Below are 23,709 nucleotides of genomic sequence, written 5' to 3' on the forward strand. Positions count from 1 at the left end.
ATTTTCAACCGATCTTCACGAAACTTCACCGAATGGTAGAGTTGGTCATAAGCAAGCAGCAGATTATTTTTGGGGTCAAAATGTCAATAGGTCAACATAGGCTAAAGGTCACCAACTTTGTCAAATTTCTAAAATCCTCAATTTTCATCCAATGACTTGAAATTTGAAGAGGATTTGCATATCTGGTCACTGAATTCAACTACCAAGTAATTTTGAGGTCAACAATGGTCAAAAGGTCAACAATGGCCAAAAGGTCAACATATGCCAAGTTTCTAAAATCCTGTTTTCATCCAAATAATTTGAAGTGGATTTGCATATCTGGTCACTGAATTCAACCCCCAACTACACTACAAGGCCAAAAGCATGTGGACACCCGAACATCACACCCGTATGTGCTCATCGAACTTCTCATTCCAAAATCATAGGCATTAATATGGAGTTGATCCCCCCTTTGCTGCTATAACAACTTCCACTCTTCTTTCCACTAGATGTTGGAACATTGCTGCGGGGATTTGATTCCATTCAGCCACAAGAACATTAGTGAGGTCGGGCACTGATGTTGGGCAATTAGGCCTCGACGCAGTCGGGATTCCAATTCATCCCAAAGGTGTTTGATGGGGTTGAGGTCAGGGCTCTGTGCAGGCTAATCAAGTTCTTCCACACCGATCTTGGCAAACCATTTCTGTATGGACTTCGTTTTGTGCACAGGGCCATTGCCATGCTGAAACAGGAAAGGGCCTTCTCCAAACTGTTGCCACAAAGTTGGAAGCACACAATCGTCTAGAATGTCATTGTATGCTGTAGCGTTAAGATTTCTCTTCACTAGAACTAAGGGTCTGAGTCCGAACCATGAAAAACAGTCCCAGACCATTATTCCTCCTCCACCAAACTTTACAGTTGGCACTATGCATTTGGGCAGGTAGCGTTCTCCTGGCATCCGCCAAACCAAGCTTCGTCAGTCGGACTGCCAGATGGTGAAGCGTGATTCATCACTCCAGAGAACGCGTTTACACTGCTCCAGAGTCCAAAGGCGGCAAGCTTTACACCACTCCAGCCGACGCATGGCATTGCGCATGGTGATCTTAGGTTTGTGTGCGGCTACTCGGCCATGGAAACCCATCTCATGAAGCGCCGGACGAATAGTTATTGTGCTGACGTTGCTTCCAGAGGCAGTTTGGAATTCGGTAGCGAGTGTTGCAACCGAGGACGGACAATTTTTATGCGCTTCAGCACTCCAGTTCTGTAAACTTGTGTGGCCTACCACTTCGTGGCTGAGCTGTTGCTGCTCCGAGACGTTTCCCCTTCACTACAACAGCACTTACAGTTGACCAGGGCAGCTCGAGTAGGGCAGAAATTTGACGAACTAACTTGTTGGAAAGGTTGGCATCCCATGACGGTGCCACGTTGAAAGTCACTGAGCTCTTCAGTGAGGCCCATTTTACTGCCAATGTTTGTCTATGGAGATTGCATGGCTGTGTGCTTGATTATATATACACCTATCAGTAATGGGTGTGGCTAAAACAGCCGAATCTACTAATTAGAAGGGGTGTCCACAAACTTTTGGCCATGCAGTGTATTTTTTAGGTCAACATAGGCCAAATTTCTAAAATTCTCAATTTTCATCCGATTGACTTGAAATTTTAAGAGGATTTGCATATTGGAACACTGAATTCAACCACCAAGTATTTTTGAGGTCATCATAGGCCAACCACTTATTTTAGGGATTTCGCAAGTATTGTGGTATGCCCGGCATATTTCTTGTTAGGTTATTTCTCAGAAATAACCGAGTGTATCTCGGTGTCAATACATACGTTCGTTAACATTTGACTGAAACATCTTCTCCCAAACTACCAGACAGATATGGACCATTGGACCAACTTTGGTGCATTGCATCAGGACAGCAAGGTCTCGCGGGGTTGTGCTCCCCACCCGGATGCACCCCCTATAAAGGGGGCATAATGGGAGGAGGGGTTTGCCCCAAATATTGGTATTTCATTTTAAAATCTTCCCAGAAACAGACAGTCAGATCGAGATGAAACTGGCTGTACGGCATCGTGACCATGCCCTAACCTTAAGTTGTGCTCTCCATGGCCATATCTCCCCTGGAAAGGGGGCCACGGGCTCCCTCCCTAACTCTCATTCATGAAAACATATTCCCCTCACAAACTAAATTACCGATACTAGCAACGGCACCCACCTTATGGGTGGGGCTTCAATTGGGATGCCCAAATGAAAAGGCAAAATATCAGAAATTGAAGGCTTTTTTTTAATTTTAAACGATTCATATAAACATCCATTGAATCATATCACACGCAAATCATCAAAATCGAAACAGTACATGGCGCCCATTTTGAAAAAAAGATCGAATTCTGCAAAACGGAAGCGGCCGCTATATAGTCAGGTTCACTATGTTAACAAATATAATTTCGTTCAAAATTTTGGGAGATCAGCAAACCTATACATTTTTGGAATCATCAGAGCATGGAGAATCCGAAAATCAATGTTGGCATTTGCACAGACAGATTTTGGATTTTCAAAATGGCCACCATAAAATACATATTTTGCGCTATCTCGGCTTCTAGTCAACCTAGAGACTTAATTAAATATGCTAATCCTATGTTTTCTGGGTCAAGGAATCCAATAAAGGCCTCAAAATAGTGCTCAGGATTATAGAAAAGCAACAAACAAAGGTAATTGAAAACCATTGTCTTCATATTTGTGATATATCTGTATTACATAATACATGATATTGCAAGTCCTTTGAAGTTATAGGTATGGGTTTATAAAGTAAGAAAGCAGCCTTGTTAGTATCAGATTGAACTATAAGTCCTATACACAGGATCTACTAGGTCTATACCGTTCAGGAAATTGCTTTTACAGATCTTCATCACTGTCCTGAGTGTCATTTTCACGAAGGTGTCTACGCAAATGCCAACATTAATTTTTGGATTCCTCATGCTCTAAATATTCCAAAAATGTATCGTTTTGCTAATCTCCAAAATTTTTGAACGAAAAAAACATAGTGAACTTGACTAACACGTCTTTCTCAGTTGTGCGTTGATGTGTGAAGAGTGCGTGCTGAATCTGTAACACGGAAGCGGCCGCTACACCTGTTTCTCAGTCGCTTTGCACATGCTGCCATGTTACTTCGGAGCCTCACGTTTTTTTTTTTTTTTTTTTTTTTTTTTTTTTTTTTTTTTTTTTTTTTTGTTGTATACTGAATCGAGGCTCGTGAAAGAGCTAACATTTACTTCACAAACAAATCAACCAGACAAACAAAACACACAAAAAGAGGGAGCGGAAAACAAGATGGGGAGAAAAGGGGAAGCACACAAACACAACATTTGAGAGCAGGGAGATGTGTGGAAGGGAGAGGGCTTGGGGGGAGGAGGCGTGGGAAGGGGGGGGGGGGGTGGAGGGAGAAGTATAAAACAAGGACACCAAGGACTTCCAGGACAGAAGTTGGTATTTCAAAAAAGTGGAATTGGGGTGAAATTAGCGGGGGTAGAAAAGATCAAGGTTTTGGATGGGGGAAGATAAGAGATGGTGGTGAACAGCAGTTTTAAAGACCTGGAGGGTGGAGTGGGATTGAAGAGAGTGAGGGAGTTTGTTCCAGAGGCGGGAGAAGAGAGGAATGAAGGAGTGAAGGTGAGCAGAGAGTCTTGATTTTGGCAGTTTGACCATAAGAGGGTTGCAGGTAGCTCTTGTGCGACCTGTAGGAATATTTGCGGGACAGAGCCCAGAGAGAGCTGGGGGGGCAAGGCCAGAGAGGAGTCGGTAGAAGATGGAAAGACCACCAACCTGCCTGCGGTGAGTGAGTGAGAGGCCCTTGGAGTTAGCTTCATCGCGGGAGATTCCAATGATTCTGAATGCTTTGGTTTCAACAGCGTGAAGACGAGCTAGGTGTGAGGCAGGAGCACCAGCCCAGAGGGGAGAGCAGTATTCCATTGAGCTGCGGATGAAAGCCTTGTATGTGGTGAGGAGCTTAGGTGTGCCAAGGAAGGACTTTGCACGACGGAGGATGCCCAGTCGGCGACTGGCTTTGGAGGCCAGATTTGAAATGTGGTTTTCCCAGGAAAGATCATGGCAGATAGTGAGACCCAAAAGCTTGAGTATAGGAAGAGTTCGTCAGGAGTTGATCTACTCTCTCCTGGTACGTAGAATAAACAGTATTTGTAGAATTTCAACAAAAGCCACATCACTGTTCATATCGGTAAATATTTTTCCATCGTGTTTGGAAAAACTGGAAAATCGGAAAATTTGGAAAAACAATATAGCCTATTTTACTCCCAGGGGTCCCAGGAATACCCACCCAAAATATCGTTGCGATCGGTTGAGCCGTTTTTGCGGTACCTTCGAACGGACGGACGGACATTTGGTGAATTATAGTAAGATGGAAGAAATTTGGGACGACAAATCAGAACATTAGGTTCTCATGTGGTTGTGCTCCCCATCTGGATCCGCCCCTACAAGAGGCTGAAAAAGGTGGTTTCACCTCAAATTCAGGTAATTTTATTTTAAATTTTTCCCATAAACGGTGGAGAAATATCTGTTTTGATCATAGTTTGACCTCTGGTGACCATTAGTGATCTCATTTGCATATAACACATATCATTGTAAAGAGTGTCCCAGGACAAACATTTTGAGGGGTCATATGCAACCATAGGATGACTAGGTAAAAAGTTATGGCCATTATGGCCTACCCCTAATTATGGCCTACCCCTAATTATGGCCCACCCCTAATTTTCGGAAATCACTGACACAGGGTGGGTAACATCAAAATATGCGTGGGAGGTACCTTGGGAATGAGTTTTTTTTTCTGTTAACATGGTTTTTCCTAACCCCTAGGGTGGGGGGTACATGGACATACCCGGGAAGTTAAGTTGTGGGGGGGGGGGGGGGGGGGTGCATGTAAACCCTACTCAGCCCACGGACTAAAAGGCTAAAACCAAGATGAGGCATTCACAACTCCTTTATGTGTGAACGATCAATGCACCAAGAAACACCTGTCAGTCATTTGTTCCAATACTAATACTTACCTTAAATGGGGGAACTGAACATAAAAAGTGTTATTGTTCGACAATGGTAAAACATATATGCATAGAAATCGCAAGAAATAAAAACTGACCTTCTGTACTCTTACCTCGTATTCATATTTTCATCTCAAATCAAAATTTCTGGTGTATATAAGCAGTAAGAAGAAATTTGACTTCACTGTTCCAAAACTTATGGAGGGCGCTGTAGATAATCGATAATGAAACCTGCATCCAATTAGGTTAAATCACATCCAGTAAAATAGTTGTAGCTGGGAAGATCAATATTAAGAAATGAAGGAATTGCCATCTATTATTGCTACCGAAGACCCAAGCCCTGATTGTTGGGTAGGTTGTGCGAGTTTATGGTGCCTTCCTTTTTTGTGCACTTGTAAATCCATCCACAGGCAACACAGCTCAGTGGTGAATGTGCGTACCTCTAGGCCATCCTGCCAGCTCTCAGTATATGGGAGGTGCAAATTTATATATTGTGAGCATTCCTTCCTTTGGTGTAGTGCGTGTACCTTAATCAAATGTCGAATATTCATTGTTATACAGATGCGGTAGCATTTATGGATTTAACCCCACACTAACACATATGTCTCCCACATTGTAGGTTGAGTCCGAAGGCAAGGACTGTACTCGGAGAGATGGGAAGCAATGAGATTGCAAATTTGAAGTTCCGAGATAACTGGGTGTTTGTGACAGGTCGTGGATTCAACCTAGCAGGACATTACGAACAGGTGGATGAAGTGTGACATGTCAAATTGTTTTTGCATATTAATATATTATCATCTTGCTTGTGCGCTGCATCGTTATTTCCATCATCAAGACATGCCAGAATTCCATAGGTTGGTGGAGTTCTTCCTTACCTCAAACGTGAATTATTATTCCCACGCATTTTGGAAAAAAACGGAGGAGGGGAGAGGGGATATTGTAATCGGCTCCGTCTGTCTGTCCGTCCATCCATCCATCCGTCACTATCTCCTAAACGGTTGGACAGAAATTCACGAAACTTGGTAGTTATGATCATCACATGGCACAAAGGTGCAAAGGTCATTTTTGGCCCTGCTCTTTGGGGTGGATTCAAAAGGTCAAATGCCAAAAAATACAATTAAGAGCACATTTTAAAATAAAACTTCGTATATGCAATCAACATTGGGGGACGCATTAAATATGTGACGATTCTCTGGATTTAACCCCCAGTTTATGCCCCAGCGGGTGGGTACTTAGGATCACGGGTCAAAACGTGAGTATTTTAACTGTATTCACTATTGGGTCATTCCTGGTGAAAGATGTCATTTTACAACTTTGCTTTAGGTGGGAAACGTGGGGATTTGCAATGGCGTGCCATCGACTTCGCTCTCGTTTTAATTGCAGTTATACGACACAAGTTGCATGTGCTTCGTGTAAAATGTCCATTTAAAAAAACCATCAAAAAATAAATATTTTTTCTACTTTATTTGCTCATGGAAAGAATAGCAATATTTCCCACTTTTACTTCCTGATCACGCTTCTTTGACGGTCACAATTATCCATCTTTCTTGTGGGGTCGGTCGGGGAAAGCTTGGCACGAGTCTTCACGAACCGGCTGGCCAGGCCTGATATTCGACTAGCTCGGGTAGGAATTTGGACATTGTGCTGGAGATAGCTTACCTACTTCCTGATCATTCACGCCATTATATTCACCCAATTCTACTCAATTATGATTATACTGCCTGCAAAAGCACCAGAAACTAGTCAAAAATAAACTCTGGTAAGAACATGACATGTGAGGACTAACACCAAGGTAACAGCATATCTCTTGATGATGCATCGTGTATCTCATTTCATTTGGTTATTCCCTTAGATACCAGATTATTGGAGGGTTTAGCAATTAAAAAGTACATGGACTACTTGGGATTGCATCGTCATAATTTTAATACATTTCACATATATATTATAGACTTAGGAACAAGATAATTTGGCAGCTTAATGTACATATCCAGTGGTCTTATCACTGGTCATTGGCTGGTGCATAATATAAAATGGCTTCTGGATAACGGAGGGAGTGTTGCCTCGAACTTTGACCCGCCACTAGTTCTGTACTCAATAAGTGCCTATCCCTATATTCCTCAGATTATTTTGTGCTTTAACTGCTACATTTCCTTTTAACCATTATCATTTCCATCTTTTTGATGATAATCTTTTTGAACCTTTCTTTCCCTCCTTTCTTCAGATTGTTCACCGAGGTGAAAGCCAACAAAGCTTTGGTGACTGGCCTAATCATGCAGTCAGCGAAGGTTGCCTGCTGTACAATTCTTCAAAACTTCATCAAACAGAGCACTAATATAAGGTTTTATATATGGATTTATATAAGGTTTCATTAATGAGAAATACAGGATGTTCCAAAAAGACCTGGCCAACTTTCGTTAATATTGTTATGTTTGTGGGGGGTAGTGATATGTAGAGTCAGGTAGATTTGTATAGGTAGTTGCTCCGGATGTCAGGTAAGAACCATCACCTGTAATAAGTTCTGTTTTGCCGAATGTCGGAGTAAGGTGTATCTTCGTCCCTGTCACAAGGGGGTGGGCATGTTAACTAGATTAGGGCAAAAGGATAAATTATCCATTGTAAGTCCTACCTGATGTGATTTATCCTTTGCCTCTTTTGGCACTGCACCGTAGACACGAGTGAGAAATGCCATTAATTGCACTAAATAATAACCATAAAACCAACTGGAAGCCAGTCCTGAACACTGCCATTTGGGACACACCAGCTACATCGCCACGAAAGACAGGCAGGCTGAAGACACGCCCCGGGGAGCCGTGATTGGTCAGGGCGGAGCAAGAAGCGACTCGCTATTGGGCGGGAGTTGACCAACGGGAAGGTCAGGGTGAGAAGGAACTCGTGATTGGCCAGGGCGGAGCAAGAAGCTACCCGCTGATTGGTGGAAGGAAGGCCGAGGAGGAAGCAGAGGACCGATTGGCGAAGACCACCGATGACGTCAGGGGCGATCAAGAAGCGGCGCGCTGATTGGTGAAGTGCTAATGACGTCACGACCCGACATTAAAATAACTCGAGTATGGACATTTTCTCTCTTGCCCTCTTGCTTTTTTTACCCTCAGATCTTGCCCTGTTCTTGCTCTCCTCTGGTTCCCTTGTTCTTCTCCTTCACGCGTTTGTGCTTGGACCGGCCGTGTTCAGAGACACCACCGGGAGACGTGCAGAGTTTTGCAGGCAGAAACAACGCGCGACTTGCCGCTGCGGCGCGATGAGACACCGTGCGAGGAATATCCATTATACAAATTGTGTTCCACTTTGTAAAGTATCCAGGTGGGTGGAGATTACCTCATTACCTGATGAAAAAGTATAGTCTATATTGAAGACTCTATAGATGTTTGTGTGGTGCGTGTCTAAAGGCATCTAACGGGTATACAAGTATGAGGTGTGTAATGGTGTAAATGATCTATAATGGCATTGAGGGTTCAGGGTTTAAAGGGTATTTTTCCAATAGTATTTGGGGTCTAAAGGATTTTTTTTTTTTTTTTGTATACAAGATCGAGGCTCGTGAAAGAGCGAAAAAAGGATGTAAATGTCTTCAGGAGTCTAAGGGGACTTAAAAGATCTACAATGATCTAAAGTGTCTAAATTGGTGTAAAAGGCCAAGGGATCTAAAGGGTTTAAAAAGGTCTAACTAAAGAGTATGTTCCAAATCAATTAATACAATCTGTTAAACCTCGTAAGGTTTTCTTTCGGCTTTTTTGTGGCTCTTATATCCATGCTTTTGGGCAATGCATAATGCATATGGATTGGTCAGTATCGAGAGAGTGTAACAATCCCAATAGCATGGCTGAACAATTTTCGCAACTCAAATACTTGGTATAAACATTGTTTTCAATTAACAACGTTTAAATGTCGAACAAATGATAAGCCACGGATCAATATAATGCCTTATGCAGGTTGATAATACAAAGTGTTGCTGCCTTTAAACGGGGAGATTATATATACTGCAGCTTACAAAATAAAGTGCAAAGAACAATAAAGTTTGTGAAAAGTAGTTTTTTTTATTCGAAATATTGAACACCGAAAATGAGCAAAACTAGAACAGCGCTCGGTAGAGCACATACCTCCGCCAGGCTGAACAGTTTATGTTGTGTATCCCACCGAGAGGCCAGATCTGGATTCGGAACTGAACCAAAATCGAATCGGCTTGTTCTTGTCACCTAACCAACTCGTCCACTCGCCAAAGTTTAGTCATAACTCGCCCATAACCTTTTAAAATATCATATTATATATTGCTTTTAGCCCAATCTCTCAATGGTGAAGAATCACGCAAAAATTAAATAAACCTCGTATCCGAATCCATATTCAGATCTTCACCAAAATCAAATCGATGAGTCATTGTCACACACAACCTGTCCACCAAGTTTCGTCCAAATCTGTCCACAACTTTGAGATATCCTGCTATATGTCGGTTTTAGCCCAATCTCTCAATGGTGAAGAATCATTTAAAAAATTATACTAGCCGGATCCAGATCTGGATCTTCACCAAAAGTGAACCAATTCTTCCTTGTTGCACATCCAACCTCTCCACCAAATTTCGTCCGAATCCGTCCACAACTTTGAGATATATTGCTGTATGGCGGTTTTAGCCCGATCACTCAAAGGTGAAGAATCATTTAAAAAAATTATACTAGCCGGATCTGGATCCTCACCAAAATGTAATCATTTCGCCCTCGTCACATATGTCAGCTACATACATCTCTGCCAAATTTCGTCCTTGTCACATCCAAACTCCCTGCCAAATTTCGTCCGAATCCGTCCACAACTTTTTAAGATATATTGCTATATGTCGGTTTTAGCCCTATCACTCAAAGGGGAAGAATCATTTAAAAAATTATAGTAGCCGGATCCGGATCCAGATTTTCACCAAAGTCTAATCATTTCGTCCTTGTCACATACACTACACCTCTCTGCAAAATTTCGTCCTTGTCATATCCAACCTCTCTGCCAAATTTCGTCCGAATCCGTCCACGTTTTGAGATCTTGAGATTTTGAGGGGTGAAAACAACCTCCGTCCACCATCGGTGGCGGAGGTAACCAGCTAAATGGCACAAACAAATCCGGCGTTTAACTGGACTTAAAAAGCAATCATTTTCTCTTCCTGAAAGTAACAAATCATTCTTTCAATCTGCAAATGAAATGAACTCATTTTTTGCCAAAATTTGTTGTCTGTCTTCCTTTTTTTGCCAACAAAAAAGCTGTCATCTGAATTTATTTGGCATATTGAGCTACTCACCACATATAAAGCTTTCATCCGCAGCTTGATGGAATACTGTTCTCCCCTATGGGCCGGTGCTCCTGCCTCACACCTAGCTCGGCTTCACGCTGTAGAAACCAAAGCTTTCAGAATCATTGGAATCTCCTGTGATGAAGCCGATTCTGAGGGCCTTTCACTCTCTCACCGCAGGCAGGTTGGCGGTTGGCGGTCTTCTACAGACTCCTCTCTGGTCTAGCTCCCCCTGCTCTGTCCCCCAAATATTCCTTCAGGATGCACAAGTTCTGTCACAACCCTCTTCTGCTGAAACTGCCAAAATCAAGACTCTCTGCTCACCTTCACTCCTTTTTTTCTTTCCAACCTCTGGAACAAACGCCCACACTCTCTTCAACCCGTTAAACCCAACATGATAAACTGTTCAGCTTGGCAGCATTCTAGTTGGCACATTAATTATTAGCCTGAGAAATATTATCATTGAGGGGGGGGGGGGGGGGGGGGGAACTCAATCAAGAGTAGAGGAAGAAAATTGGGAATGCAGGTATATTTTATTCACTGCAATAATTACATACTACCTTTGATATATCCTCCAAATGTAGAATGAATATTATTATTCGAGACAACGCAATTATAACAAGAGTATCAGGTCGTGGTGGCAGAGCTTCGTCATGCGCGCGTAGTTGCTTGCCGCCTTTTAACATCCCAGTTGTACACCCTTGCAATAGCTGGCACACGGTTAGGGATAACATTGTAACATGATAGCAGCAAGTTCCAAACGATACACAAAACATAGCACTTCTCCAGGGAGTCGTGACAAATGGCTGCCAGCAAGAGAAGGATACTGACTTCGGTGGTTGTGATCTGATCACGCAAGAACCCAAGATGCGAGTCAAGCGAGTTTATACTCGAGCGAGCCTGCGTTAGGTTCTTTTCCAGCAGCTGTAGAGCTGCGTCCACCGAGTACTCCATCATGACGTTAGCCTAAACGAGAGAGTATGCCGATGACATTAAAGTGACAACGCATCAATGAGAGATGGTGCAATTTGTGTGGGAATGTTTAAATGGGACAGTACCCCGAGCCAGAGGCAGACAGAGTTTGTCAGTGAGAGAGAAGCTGAAGCAAAAACGTTGTCAGACAGCATGAAATGTGATTCAATATTCTTATCACCATCTTTCTGTGGGGTATGTGGGAAGAGGAGGGGTGAGGAGGGGGGCGGAGGGGAAGAAAAAGCAGATGCAAACCCTTTTTAAACTGTCATTATGTTTATAAATTAAACAAAAGTACAGTGTGTTAAAGTGCAGGCAAATAATACCTGCTTCTGTTGCATATAATGGATGATCTTCAGCGAATGTTCAATATCAGGAATCTGACCACGTAGCCTATGAAAAAAAGTATTACAAAGATGACTGAGGGGAGGGGGGAAGTTAATGTTAGAATAAGACATCTTGGATCTCGTCTCACCCCAATGAGTTCCCTGTCTGTCGTCTTCCCCTTTATTTCATTTATTCTCTGTTGTGCAATCACACCCATCGATTCCTAACCATGTGCTCTAAGGGTAATGGCGTCTCCACTTGTATTACCAGCGTAATGACACGTCAGGGAGGGACAGGTGGCCTGTACTGTACGCTCCCCATGCACTACGTGGCCAATATGGGAATAGCAGTGATGTCAGGCACGGCCTGAATGAAGGCCGTCGCCGGAGAGGTGGCAATCTTACTATAAATAATTCACCAAATGTCCGTCCGTCCGTTGGAAGGTACCGCAAAAACGGCTAAACCGATCGCAACGATATTTTGGGTGGGTAATCCTGGGATCGCCTGGAGTAAAATAGGGTATATTGTTTTTCCAATTTCAGCGTTGGCCACCAGCATTTTCACGTTTGGATTCCCGCATAACGTTATTTTCCCAGGTGCCGCACAAACGGCTGCACCGATCGCTGCACAGCTGCACCGATCGGACACGGTGACCTCGGACAAAGACCTTTTATAAGGACATGGGTTGAACCTCTGCTTGAGAGAATGCCAACCCTCTCCCCACATCATGGTCGTCTCTCCAACTCACAATCCCATGAGATATGCGGAAAGGACGACCCAAAACCAATTATCTTCTTTATGATTTGTATATAAACATCATTAAAAGTAAATAATGACCTCGGCCAAAGTTCAAACGACGTGGGTTTAATCTCTACATGAGAGGATTCCGCATAGCTATTTGGGCGGTGTATAAGCCAACAGATCGTTGTCTCCATCGATCTTGCCGAGGCCGTAACACCTATCGGCTCAAAATCCTTTTAACTGTTGACTTGGTAGTTTTTACAATGAAGGAAACATTAACAATGTTGTTAAAAGTTTATTTTGTGATTAGAGTTATGCTGTTTGAATGAAAAAAAGAGATATCGAGTTCAATTGAATGACGACATGCCGTGATGGTTTCTACTTTCTGAAAGTGAACTTCGCGGATCGCCATATGCAGATTCGCCACGGACCCACGATCGATGTTTCCATACGTGAACGTACCCGTTTGTTTGCGAACGGGTACATTTTTCATGGAAGTCCTTCACGAACTTGCTGTCCATGTCTGATGTGCGACTGAAGGTGCTACAGGAATGTGGAATTTATTGGTTTCATGCTTTAACATTCGCCGTATCTGCATTGCCTGTTTGCTTCTGGCCTCCCACCCGTGTGTAGCACAGGTATCTCACTAGTATAGTGAATTGCATTTAAATATTTATTTTCCATATGCAGAATGGAAATGAACTTATAAAGGGTTCACAGTGTGTAGTGTGTGTGGTACTACAGTGAATGTAATGACCTTAAACAAGCAAATGAGGAGGCCATTTGGCCTGTCATTGCCATGTTGCACTCAAGTTCATTTTACTACAGATGTAATCAATCTTCTTATGTTTTACTGAAGTACAAATAACCCGATTTTGATTGGGTCCCAGCTTGTCTCTCATAAAGCTTAGTATACCAATCACCTGACTGAGTCATTTTTTGCAACAAAACAGAGAAAAATTGGTGTTTTATCATGCTCTTCAAAGAAAAAAACAAAAACAAATGATGCTCGAACTGAAAACCTTTCCTTTACCTCTGACTCTTCTGCATCAAGCCTTGCTCCATGAGTTTGTACTTCTGATGTTGCTCATTTAACCATCGCAGTGCAGCTGGTGCACTCTCTCCCCTCTCTTCCAGAAAGGCACTCACATCGTCCTGTACACAACACCAATCAGCACACCATCTCACACCCCTCAAATGATGTGCATTTCTTTGATAGTGCACACTGTGCTACAACAGTGCAATGTTCTCCATATAATCCAGCAGCCCGCGGTTTACAGCAGCACACCGCCAGCTGTTTTTGCAGAGTTTAAAAGAGAACTAGAGCAGCACTCTGATGTCACGACATCGACAGATATGTCTCCGCCCACATTATTACATCATTATACATATTTGTATCAAGTTTGATTTAAATCCAGCTGTTTTCAAGTATCACAATTTTACCTAACATGGCCTCTGACCTTCCACCTTCGATGCCAAAATCTAATCGGTTCATCTTTTCATCATAACATATACTTATACCAAGTTTGGTCAAAATCCCATCAAGGGTTCACAAGTTATCGTGGTAATAGGATTTTTACCTAACATGACCGCTGACCATTGACTTTGACCCTAAAATCGAATCAGTTCATCTTTACATCATCATACATACCTGAACCAGGTTTACTTGGATCCGTTCAGCCGTTCTCAAGTTATCACAGTAACGAAAACCTATCACGGAAGGACGGACAACCCAAAAACACAATGCCTCCAGCGATTTCGTCGACTCAGGCATACAAATCCCGCTAAAACAACAAGCATTTCAGGATGCAGCAAAAAAATGAACTTGGGGGTTAGAAACCACTTATTTATTGTCCTCAAGCCTGGTCCGTGCTGGTCTCGCTTCCCATCGTCGTGCAGACAAGTGCTGACCCATACGCCTTCATGCTCATAGTCGTTAGCAACAGCCGAAGAAAAATAAGATTTATTGTCCAAAGTAGCATGAATACTAAAATATTGTTACGGCCTGGGGTTTGGGTCCACTACGAGGGGGTTCGCCTCCGTTCCCTCCCGAACTTACCGGACCTGAGGCTGCCGGGCACGAATGACTTCCTACTTCGGCAGGTTGCGAACCAGCAACTACGAACACCAATTGGTCCGTCGCGCGATAGCAGGGACCATCGTCTAACTCCACTTACCTGTACCACATGACGGTTTCAATCGGGGAAAGTACCGTGCGTACCCTCCGGCAGTGTCCGGCGGTGTTCCACTTTCTTTTGTTCCTGGATGGAAATTTAGATGGCCGAGCAACCGTTGGTACCTGCAGGGCTAATGCTAATTTTGATACGGCAGATCGCTAACCTGGGTGCGAGCAATGGCGGATCAATGGAGGAAGAGACATTCACGGACAGAGAGAAAGGCAATGTTTAACGATTTGATTTATTTACAAATATTTACAGTGAAACTTATCAATAGGAAAGAAAAAGGGCAAGAGGCAGAAACATAGCTTATTCTACGCCTTATTACGATCACTACGAATAAACACAACAAGGGTGCTCAGCACTCATTCACAGGGGAGGGGAGGGGTACGAACGTTGGGAACCTGTCATCAAAATGGCCACGATTTTACCAGACGCTTCTCCTCACTACGCCTTTTGTCTCGACCTCACCAACAAACACCAGGCCGGCAAACGGCAGTCCAGAACACAAGCATGTAAAGGTGATCCCAGCACAAACACGAGCAGGTAAAGGTGATCCCAGCAAGAACAGGAGCAGGTAAAGGTGATCCCAGCACGAACATGAGCAGGTAAAGGTGATCCCAGCAAGAACACAAGCAGGTAAGAAGTGTCGAGAATCATGCAGAGCGAGTGCCAGGGAACCGTGCAGAGTGAGTGCCAGGGACACGTGGAGTAAGCACGTCGTGATCTCTTGCAAGGTAAAGTGAGTGTTGTACACACGTGCAAGAATGAAACCGGCCAAGCGAGTGAATCACGTGCAGAGGCAAGGTGAACAATGTTCCAGCCGAAGAGAGAGTCCAAAAACACGTGTGCAGCCAATGGAATCCAAGGCAAAGATTAATGCAGGCATGTACTGAGGCCAGTGAGTACATGCGCACACGTGCATGAGTGAGCGGACACACACGTGCTCAATGAAACCGGCAAAGAGGGAGAGAGTAATCATGCAGGCACATGCTGAGTGAACCCGGCAGAGAGAGAGAGACAGAGACAGAGAGAGAAAACACATGCAAGCCCTTTTGTCCAGCCGTGATGAGGGTGGGGGGTAGGGGGCAGGTGTTTGAGGGTGTCCTGGCCCCTGATTGGTGGAGCCCGTCACTCCGCCCCCACTAGCTCTCTCGAAGGGACTTAGGCCCTGATTGGTGCATATCCCATTGGTCTTTGGTCTGTCTTCTGTCCTTCAAGACTTTAAATCAATCTGTCGATGCAATCTTTGTGCATCTGCCTTGTGAATTATCCCTTATGAGTGGAGGGCCTATCTTCCCTTTCCGCAACGCACAACGACATACTAACCCGAAATAAGGGGAAGGGCTAAGATAGCCTGCTATGAAATAACTATTCTAAGGGACCTGCATGGTAGTTGCCATTACTTTTTAGTAGTTTCCCAAAACTGCAACAATATGCAATTTGGCAATTGTCTGTCTGAATGTGACACATTCTGTCGTTACTTGGGATCGTGGAGGTGACCCATACCCCCCCCCCCCCAAGTTCTGCATTGGGCCACCTCCGTGTTAAGGTGTATATCAATAGCTCAGCGTGGCGTTTTGTGGGGCACAGTGCCAACTGGAAGTAAAAATTATGATAACCGCAAGCATCAATTCTTTCCAATGTAGGATTACTTCTTTAAACAGACACTAATGAAAGAAATTTGAAACAAACCAGGGGTGTGTGTGCTCCATCACCAATAAGCTTGCTAACGCTTGCCAAGCAAGCCGTTCCTCATAAAACACTTAAATGGAGTGCTTAAGCCACTTAGTGAGTGCTCTACAAGCTGATTGGTAATGAACACATCCCCAACATAATGGAGGCATTATATGCTTATCATGCTCCCCACAGTCTAACGGCTCCGAGCTGTCACAACTTCCTTGGCCTCGAGGTAATGTGCTCAAATGAGTCTTTACGCATGAATGCCTGTTCAGTCTTTCTAGCCATAAGATTTTGTGGACTGTACATGGATCGTTTATAACATACACTACATGACCAAAAGTATGCGGTCAACCCTTCTAATTTGTGGATTCGGCTATTTTAGCCACACCCATTGCTGACAGGTATATATAATCAAGCACACAGCCATGCAATCGCCATAGACAAACATTGGCAGTAGAATCAGCTGTACTGAAGAGCTCAGTGACTTTCAACGTGGCACCGTCATGGGATGCCACCTCTCCAATAAGCCAGTTTGTAAGATTTCTGCCCTGCTAGAGCTGCCCCAGTCAGCTGTAAGTGCTGTTATTGTGAAGTGGAAACGTCTAGGACTCTAGGAGCAACAACAGCTCAGCCGCGAAGTGGTAGGCCACACAAGCTCACAGAACGGGACCGCCGAGTGCTGAAGTGCGTACCACAAATAAATTGTCTGTCCTCGGTTGAAACATTCACTACCGAGTTCCAAACTGCCTCTGGAAGCAACGTCAGCACAAGAACTGTTCGTTGGGAACTTCATGTAATGGGTTTTCATGGCTGAGCATACAAGCCTAAGATTACCATGCGCAATGCCAAGCATCGGCTGGAGTGGTGTAAAGCTCGCCACCATTGGACTCTGGAACAGTAGAAACACGTTCTCTGGAATGATGAATCAGGCTTCACCGTCTGGCAGTCCGATGGACGAATCTGGGTTTGGCGGATGCTGGATGAACGCTACCTGCCTGAATGCATAGTGCCAACTGTAGAGTTTGGTGGAGGAGGAATAATGGTCTGGGGCTGTTTTTCATGGTTCGGGCTTGGCCCCTTAGTTCCAGTGAAGGGAAATCTTAACGCTACAGCATACAATGATATTGTAGACGATTGTGTGCTTCCAACTTTGTGGTAACAGTTTGGGGAAGGCCCTTTCCTGTTTCAGCATGACAATGGCCCCGTGCACAAAGTGAGGTCCATACAGAAATGGTTTGTCGAGATTGGTGTGGAAGAACTTGACTGGCCTGCACAAAACCCTGACCTCAACCCCATCAAACACCTTTGGGATGAATTGGAACGCCGATAGCGAGCCAGGCCTAATCGCCTAACATCAGTGCCTGACCTCACTAATGCTCTTGTGGCTGAATGGAAGCAAATCTCCGCAGCAATGTTCCAACATCTAGTGGAAAGCCTTCCCAGAAGAGTGGAGGCTGTTATAGCAGCAAAGGGGGGACCAACTCCATATTAATGCCCATGATTTTGGAATGAGATGTGTGATGTTCGGGTGTCCACATACTTTTGGTCATGTGGTGTATCTTGGTTTCCCCAGTCGTGGCTTCAAGTGTGGCATGCGATATTGCCCCCGACACCCTTACGGACCAATTGTGACCTTTATTCAACGCATAACCCCATTCGTAATGCATACTTGCCTATAAGCTGTGTAGCCTGGGTTTGAATCCCGACCCAGCTATAAACTGTCAAGCCGGTGTTTCACAGGCAGAGCGATTTCTCCATGTGGCCCTCAGATGGACGTTAAACTGGGCATCCTGTCTGCTGGGTCGGTGGATGCTAAAGATACCGCAGTTTCCTTCGCAAAGAGTAGGTGAGCTACGAACGACTTCTAAGTTCCTGCTCTAACCTTACTAAAACGTGAGGTCTTGGCAGCTCGTTCGTGAAAGATTTCGGCCAAGCTTTCCATGGCCAACCCGACAAGACGTGGGAATAATTGTGGCTGTTATAGAATAATAATAATAATAAGAAGAAGAGTATGAACCCATCGCCATCTGCATGATCCGCAAGGAAGAGCCACCACCACCGCCATCCCACCTCTCTTGGCTGTTCCCATAGGAAGTAGGTGTTTCTAGTTTATTTAAAACTAACAGGGGTACCTACCCAGTGTTTCCCAGTCCATTTTTTGTGGGCTCCAAAACACTTACCTGCACCCACAAAGGAATGGGGTCCCCACACACTTCCCTTCACTCACAATAGAGCGATTTAAAAAAAAAAATCCCCTAAAATCCAACCTTTTTTTTTTCTTAAAAAATGTCAATTTCAATTAATTTTTTTGGTCCAAAACACTCCCTGGCACGTGACACGCACCTATCTCTTATAGTGAAGATTAGAAAGAACATCGGTCTCACTGTAAAATATGATTAACATTAATAATCTTCCTTGCTTGACATTCAGCATTCAAAAGGAGCACCAACAATCCACATAGGTTGGCATCCATGGGGAGTAGGGTGGTTCTTAGCTACATCAGGCAAAAAAAAAAAATTGAATTGTTTTACTCCTAACCGTTAATTTTTTTGGTATAGAGGTAAAACTTCTGCCTGTGAAATATTTTTTGAATACATCATGTTTTAGGGGTTGCACAGCGACTCATGGTTGCCAGCCACTCAATGTTTGTGCCGGATAAGCTTCGATTTCCTGCAATCGGGAAACCTCTTGCGATGGTCTGTCACAACTTGAAGCAGATACTGGGTTTGTTGTTCATCCCTTATCAGGAGACGATTGTACTCTTCAATGAGAGCAACTGCATACACCAGGGTACGGCTGTACTGTATTCAATAAACTTAAAAACAACTTCAAAATGTGCAGTAGATAGCAAGGTCATAGGTCAACTGTAATGGTTAAAATCACAAGTATAGCAGTGGAGAATAAATAATTAACTCCAAACATTTATGTGAGCCAAATATGTGAAATTACAAACTCCATGTGCAACCCCGAAATTTAGTCCAAATGGCTTAAAATTTCAAAAGGGTTTTTTTCACACTTACAAAATTTTTTATGTGTTAGGAGCATGACTTTTCTAACTTTCATTTTTAAGAACCACCCTAATGGGGAGGAGGAAATTATTCCTTAGGAAATGCCCTGCTGAGTGCGGTGAGAAAGGTGGTGCCATTGTTGTGACACCACTAGTATCCAGAATGAACCGGAAAATGACGTCATTACCCCTCAATCCAGTGGCTGTGTTTGTCCGGTCTAAGTCTTGTGCCGCGTCTCATGCATTCATCTGTATATGCATGTGTGTGAGATGCGAGTGTGGCAGCTCCATTACCAGCCGTAGATCCTGCAAGTTAAAAAATAAAAACCTCCAAAGGTTGATAAAAATGGGTTCAGAATCACAAGACTTAGAGACAAGAGTTCACATTTTATATTACAATACGTTATATCAACAGGTCAATTTTTACATTCAAACAAGTGTCGGGACTGTGGGTATGTGCAAAGATTTACAATTCAACTATTAGTAATAGTATTACAGCACCATCTACTTTAGCTCACCTGGACCATAGCTCAGGTGAGGTACTAGCATCGTGTGGTGTCCGTCAGTCAGTCAGTGAATCAGTATGTAAACACTCGGATCTTCTTCACCGAAACTAGAATCACAATTTCGATGAACCCTTACCACAAGCTTCATCACCCGTGAAGCTAAAACGAATAGTCCTATTTTCACCAAACTTTGTAGAACTTCTGAGGACCAAGGAAGGCCTCCTGATGTTTTGCAACTACCATCAAAAATGCACATTAAGGAGGTCAATTTATAGGTCAAAGGTCATTACCATTCCAGGGTCGCTACTTTTGGCTTCTCAAAGTATTCACCCGATGTGATGTAATTTGCATGGTGCTTTCACAAGTTTGTTCAAACCATCGGCTAATGTACATATTTTGTGGGTCATCCATACTCTACCAGTGCTTACCTGGCTCTACCAGGTGAATTGCCCCATATTTTGTATATCCTATCATCCAACAGCCAATCAGTCACACTGTGCTGAGCATGCTGCATTTCCCTTCATTATTAGTTCGTTTCTTGCAAATTGGTGACATCACCCCAGATCCACTTTTTTGAAATACCGACTTCTTTCCTGGAAGTCCTAGCAGTGTACATGTGTTTTTTTTTTACCTCTCCCGCCCCCCCCCCCACCCCACGCCTCCTCCCCCCCTCCCCTTCTCCCCCCCCTCCCCTCCCCTCCTCCCCCCCTCCCCTTCTCCCCCCCCTCCCCTCCCCTCCTCCCCCCCCTCCAAGCCCTCTACCTCCCACAGATCTCCCGATGTCCCTGCTCTCCATCTCGTCTCCCGCTCCCTTTATCATGTTTTATGTTTTATGTGTCAGTTTGTCTTTTGTGATCAATGTTAGCTCTTACACGAGCCTCGATCTTGTATCCCCAAAAAAAAAATAATAATAATAATAATTAAATGGCACAAGTAAGGTCACATGTGCAACTCCAATTTGGGTGAGCTCAGCCATATCAAACCTCATTAGCAAGAATCTTTTTTTTTTTTTTTTTTTCCCCCAATTAAAGATTTTACCTACATAAAGAGTAAATTGGATGGTAAACACTTACACCGACTTCTCAACCAATAATCAGTTTATCTATATATATAAAACAGTTTGTGTGTGTGTGTGTGTGTGTGTGTGCGTGTGTGTGTGCGTGTGTGTGTAATGTTACCGATAGACTCCTAAACGGAGGCTCACGTACTTGATAGTTGGCACAAACATAGCCATTGAGCCTGGGAAGAACATGGCCAACCTAAAAATTTATTTCATAATATTTTTTTACCATATTTTTACCTCAGCGCATTTCAGCGAGGCATATTATGACCGGAATGGCAGAGCAGCGTGCTGATTCGCTCAGAGCGATCACGTGATGTTCCAACTTTGCCGCCATAATCTCACAGTTATGCGTTCGCACGTAATTCAGTTTTTTCACATTTCAGCGAGGAACATTGCCGTTCACACCACATAGGTTTTTTTTTTTTCATCTTTAGATCCATATTTTTTGCCATAACGTAGCGCATTATGGCTCTCTCGAGCTCGAGTTAGCCAATCACCTGGGTGCATGAGGCCACGTTGGCCACGACGCAGAGTTGCAATCGATCGCTCAGAGCGATCACGTGATGTTCCTTGCCGCGCGATTGCGTTTTTTCACATTTCAGCGAGGAACATTGCCATTCACACCACATAGGTTTTTTTTCTTTCATCTTTAGATCCATATTTTTTTCAGCGAGGAATATTATACACGGAATCTGAATCGGTGGCAGAGCAGCGCGCGCCCTCCCCCCTCCCCCTCCTCCTCTCCCATCCCTCCCCCTCCTCCTCTCCCATCCCTCCCCCTCCCCCCTCTCTTCTCCCTCACGTTTATACACGGAATGCCGGGTACTTCCCCCCCCTCTTCTCTCCTCCCCCCCTCTCTTCTCTCCTCCCCCCCCCCCCTCTTCTCTCCTCCCCCCCTCTTCTCTCCTCCCCCCCCTCTTCTCTCCTCCCCCCCCTCTTCTCTCCTCCCCCTCCCTCTTCTCTCCTCCCCCTTCTCTCCTCCCCCCCCTCTTCTCTCCTCCCCTCCCCCCTCTTCTCTCCTCCCCTCCCCCCTCTCCTCCTCCTCCCCTCCCCCCTCTCCTCCTCCTCTTCCTCCCCCTCCCTCCCTCCCCCTCCTCTCCCATCCCTCCCCCCCCTTCTCCCTCACGTTTATACACGAATGCCGGGTACTTTCCCCACCCTCTTCTCACCTCCCCTCCCCCCTTCTCCTCCCCTCCCCCCCCTTCTCCTCCCCTCCCCCCCCTTCTCCTTCCCTCCCCCCCCTTCTCCTCCCCTCCCCCCCTTCTCCTCCCCTCCCCCCCCTTCTCCTCCCCTCCCCCTCCCCCCTCTTCTCCCCTCCCCTCCCCTTCCCCCACCCCCGCCCGGCAATGCCGGGTACTTCTGCTAGTATATTACATTTCAAACTACCCCGAGTGATGATGCCTCGGTCGATCATGCACTCACCATTGCCGAGATTGGAATCGATTTTACTAAAAGCTCATTCTGAAAAAGCACCAGCAGACACCAGCAAGGTTGCAAACATTATCATACACTTATAAACTAACTATGGTTTATACTTTGTCTTTGTAGCATTCATAAGCCTGCAAGTTCATGAACACGTACATGTGTTTGAATCAAATGACGCGAGGACAAAACCTTATGAACCTGCATTGGCGACAGCACAAATGTGCATTTTCTGAGTGCAATTATACATCAAACACTTCATCAGCCCGTGAAGAGATCGCCAAACATACCACAAATAAAGCCTCCACGATTCCAAGATGCTTCTTCTCTGGAGCCGCCATGTCAAATACGTCACATCCGTTAATTTTTTTTAAAAAAACTTTTCATTCGTTCTGATTAAAAAAAAATTAAATCACCTGTCCGTCCGTTAGCGATACCTCACGCGATGTAAAATGTGTTGTGACATTTCGTTAAATAAAATTTCAACGACAAAGAAATATGACATAGAAACCAGTAGTCCTAACTAGAAAAGGCTATTCACCTCTGCAATTACACGTTAATGGTGTATCTTGAGTAAAGTAAGTAAATGGAAAAGTCAAGTAAAACCGGCAAATGGAGAACATAAAACAAAAATAATGAATATATGTTGATCACTAAAATGGTCGTTTAAATAATGCTGTTTTGCGTTTTTTATGCGTCAAATTTTTAAACCAACTTTGAGCTGTCAATCCTGCGTTCAATCTTCAATTCCCGACATTCGATTCATCGGCAGGACGTCGTGCTACAAAGTGCGCCGTGCCTTGGGATGGACGTTAAGCCGGGTGTCCTATCTGCTTGGACATTCGTTGGTGGACGTTCAAGATCCCACGGTATCATCCACGAACAGGCGGCAAGGTATCGCTGGCATCGAGAACAAATTTGTGGTGGACAGCGTACAGCCGTACACTGTACACTATTCATTTTTTGGATGAAGCGGAAGTTGGAGAGCCCAAGGGGGCGGGGCCACACGCTTGCATTCGCACAGTGGAGAGGGGCTTGCTGCGGGTTCTTTGCTTTTGTGTATTGTGACTTGTGAGCACAAGGATCGACAACGCACTCAACTTGCTTTGTCAGTTTGATACTTTACAAAATTACTGAGCAGTACATTGGTGGTGGTTCGTGTGCAGCCTGTGGTTGCTGGTCGACCTCAGAAGGATGACAGGAGCAAAAAAAAAGAAAAAAAAGTGAATTTAATTCAAATTAATTAACTTTAATTTATATTTAAACTAGCAGAAGTACCTGGCATAGCCGGGCGGGGGAGGGGAGGGGAGGGGAGGGGAGGGGAGGGGAACGGGGGGAGAGCGAACCCCTTGGTAAAGCGAGCGATTTTTTTTTTCATAGCGTCATAGCGTTATAGCGATTGTTTTTTTCATAGCGTCATATCGTCACATCGCGTCATATCGTTCATAGCGTTTAAAGCGTCATAGCGTTCAAAGCGTCATAACGATTGTTTTTTTCATAGCGTCA

At 44.3% G+C, this 23,709-nt stretch overlaps 2 protein-coding genes across 3 annotated transcripts in view; one reads left to right on the top strand and one right to left on the bottom strand.

Moving 5' to 3' along the window:
- The window catches only part of LOC137436555 (protein FAM3B-like), a 76,086-nt gene extending 62,821 nt beyond the window's left edge, over window positions 1-13,265 (top strand). Inside the window, exons 8-10 of one of the 2 annotated variants that reach the window (XM_068130436.2) lie at window positions 5,650-5,776; window positions 7,252-8,348; window positions 12,201-13,265. In XM_068130436.2, the coding sequence (XP_067986537.2) occupies window positions 5,650-5,776; window positions 7,252-7,362 (238 nt within the window). In that variant the 3' untranslated portion in view covers window positions 7,363-8,348; window positions 12,201-13,265. Of the gene's footprint in view, window positions 1-5,649; window positions 5,777-7,251; window positions 8,349-12,200 lie in introns of those variants that run through there. The other variant, XM_068130437.2, reaches the window with a different exon arrangement.
- On the bottom strand, window positions 9,060-22,573 carry VBP1 (VHL binding protein 1). The gene is made up of 6 exons (XM_068130438.2): window positions 22,494-22,573; window positions 13,379-13,500; window positions 11,604-11,670; window positions 11,364-11,465; window positions 11,133-11,271; window positions 9,060-11,015 (listed from the first exon to the last, which is right to left on the bottom strand). Exons 1-6 carry the CDS (start codon window positions 22,542-22,544, stop codon window positions 10,957-10,959), a joined length of 540 nt encoding a protein of 179 aa, XP_067986539.1. The 5' UTR covers window positions 22,545-22,573; the 3' UTR covers window positions 9,060-10,956.
- Between the last annotated feature and the right edge of the window lie 1,136 nt (window positions 22,574-23,709).

The sequence above is a fragment of the Myxine glutinosa genome, chromosome 11, assembly GCF_964187855.1.
Source record: "Myxine glutinosa chromosome 11, kmMyxGlut1.1, whole genome shotgun sequence".
Lineage (NCBI taxonomy): Eukaryota > Metazoa > Chordata > Myxini > Myxiniformes > Myxinidae > Myxine > Myxine glutinosa.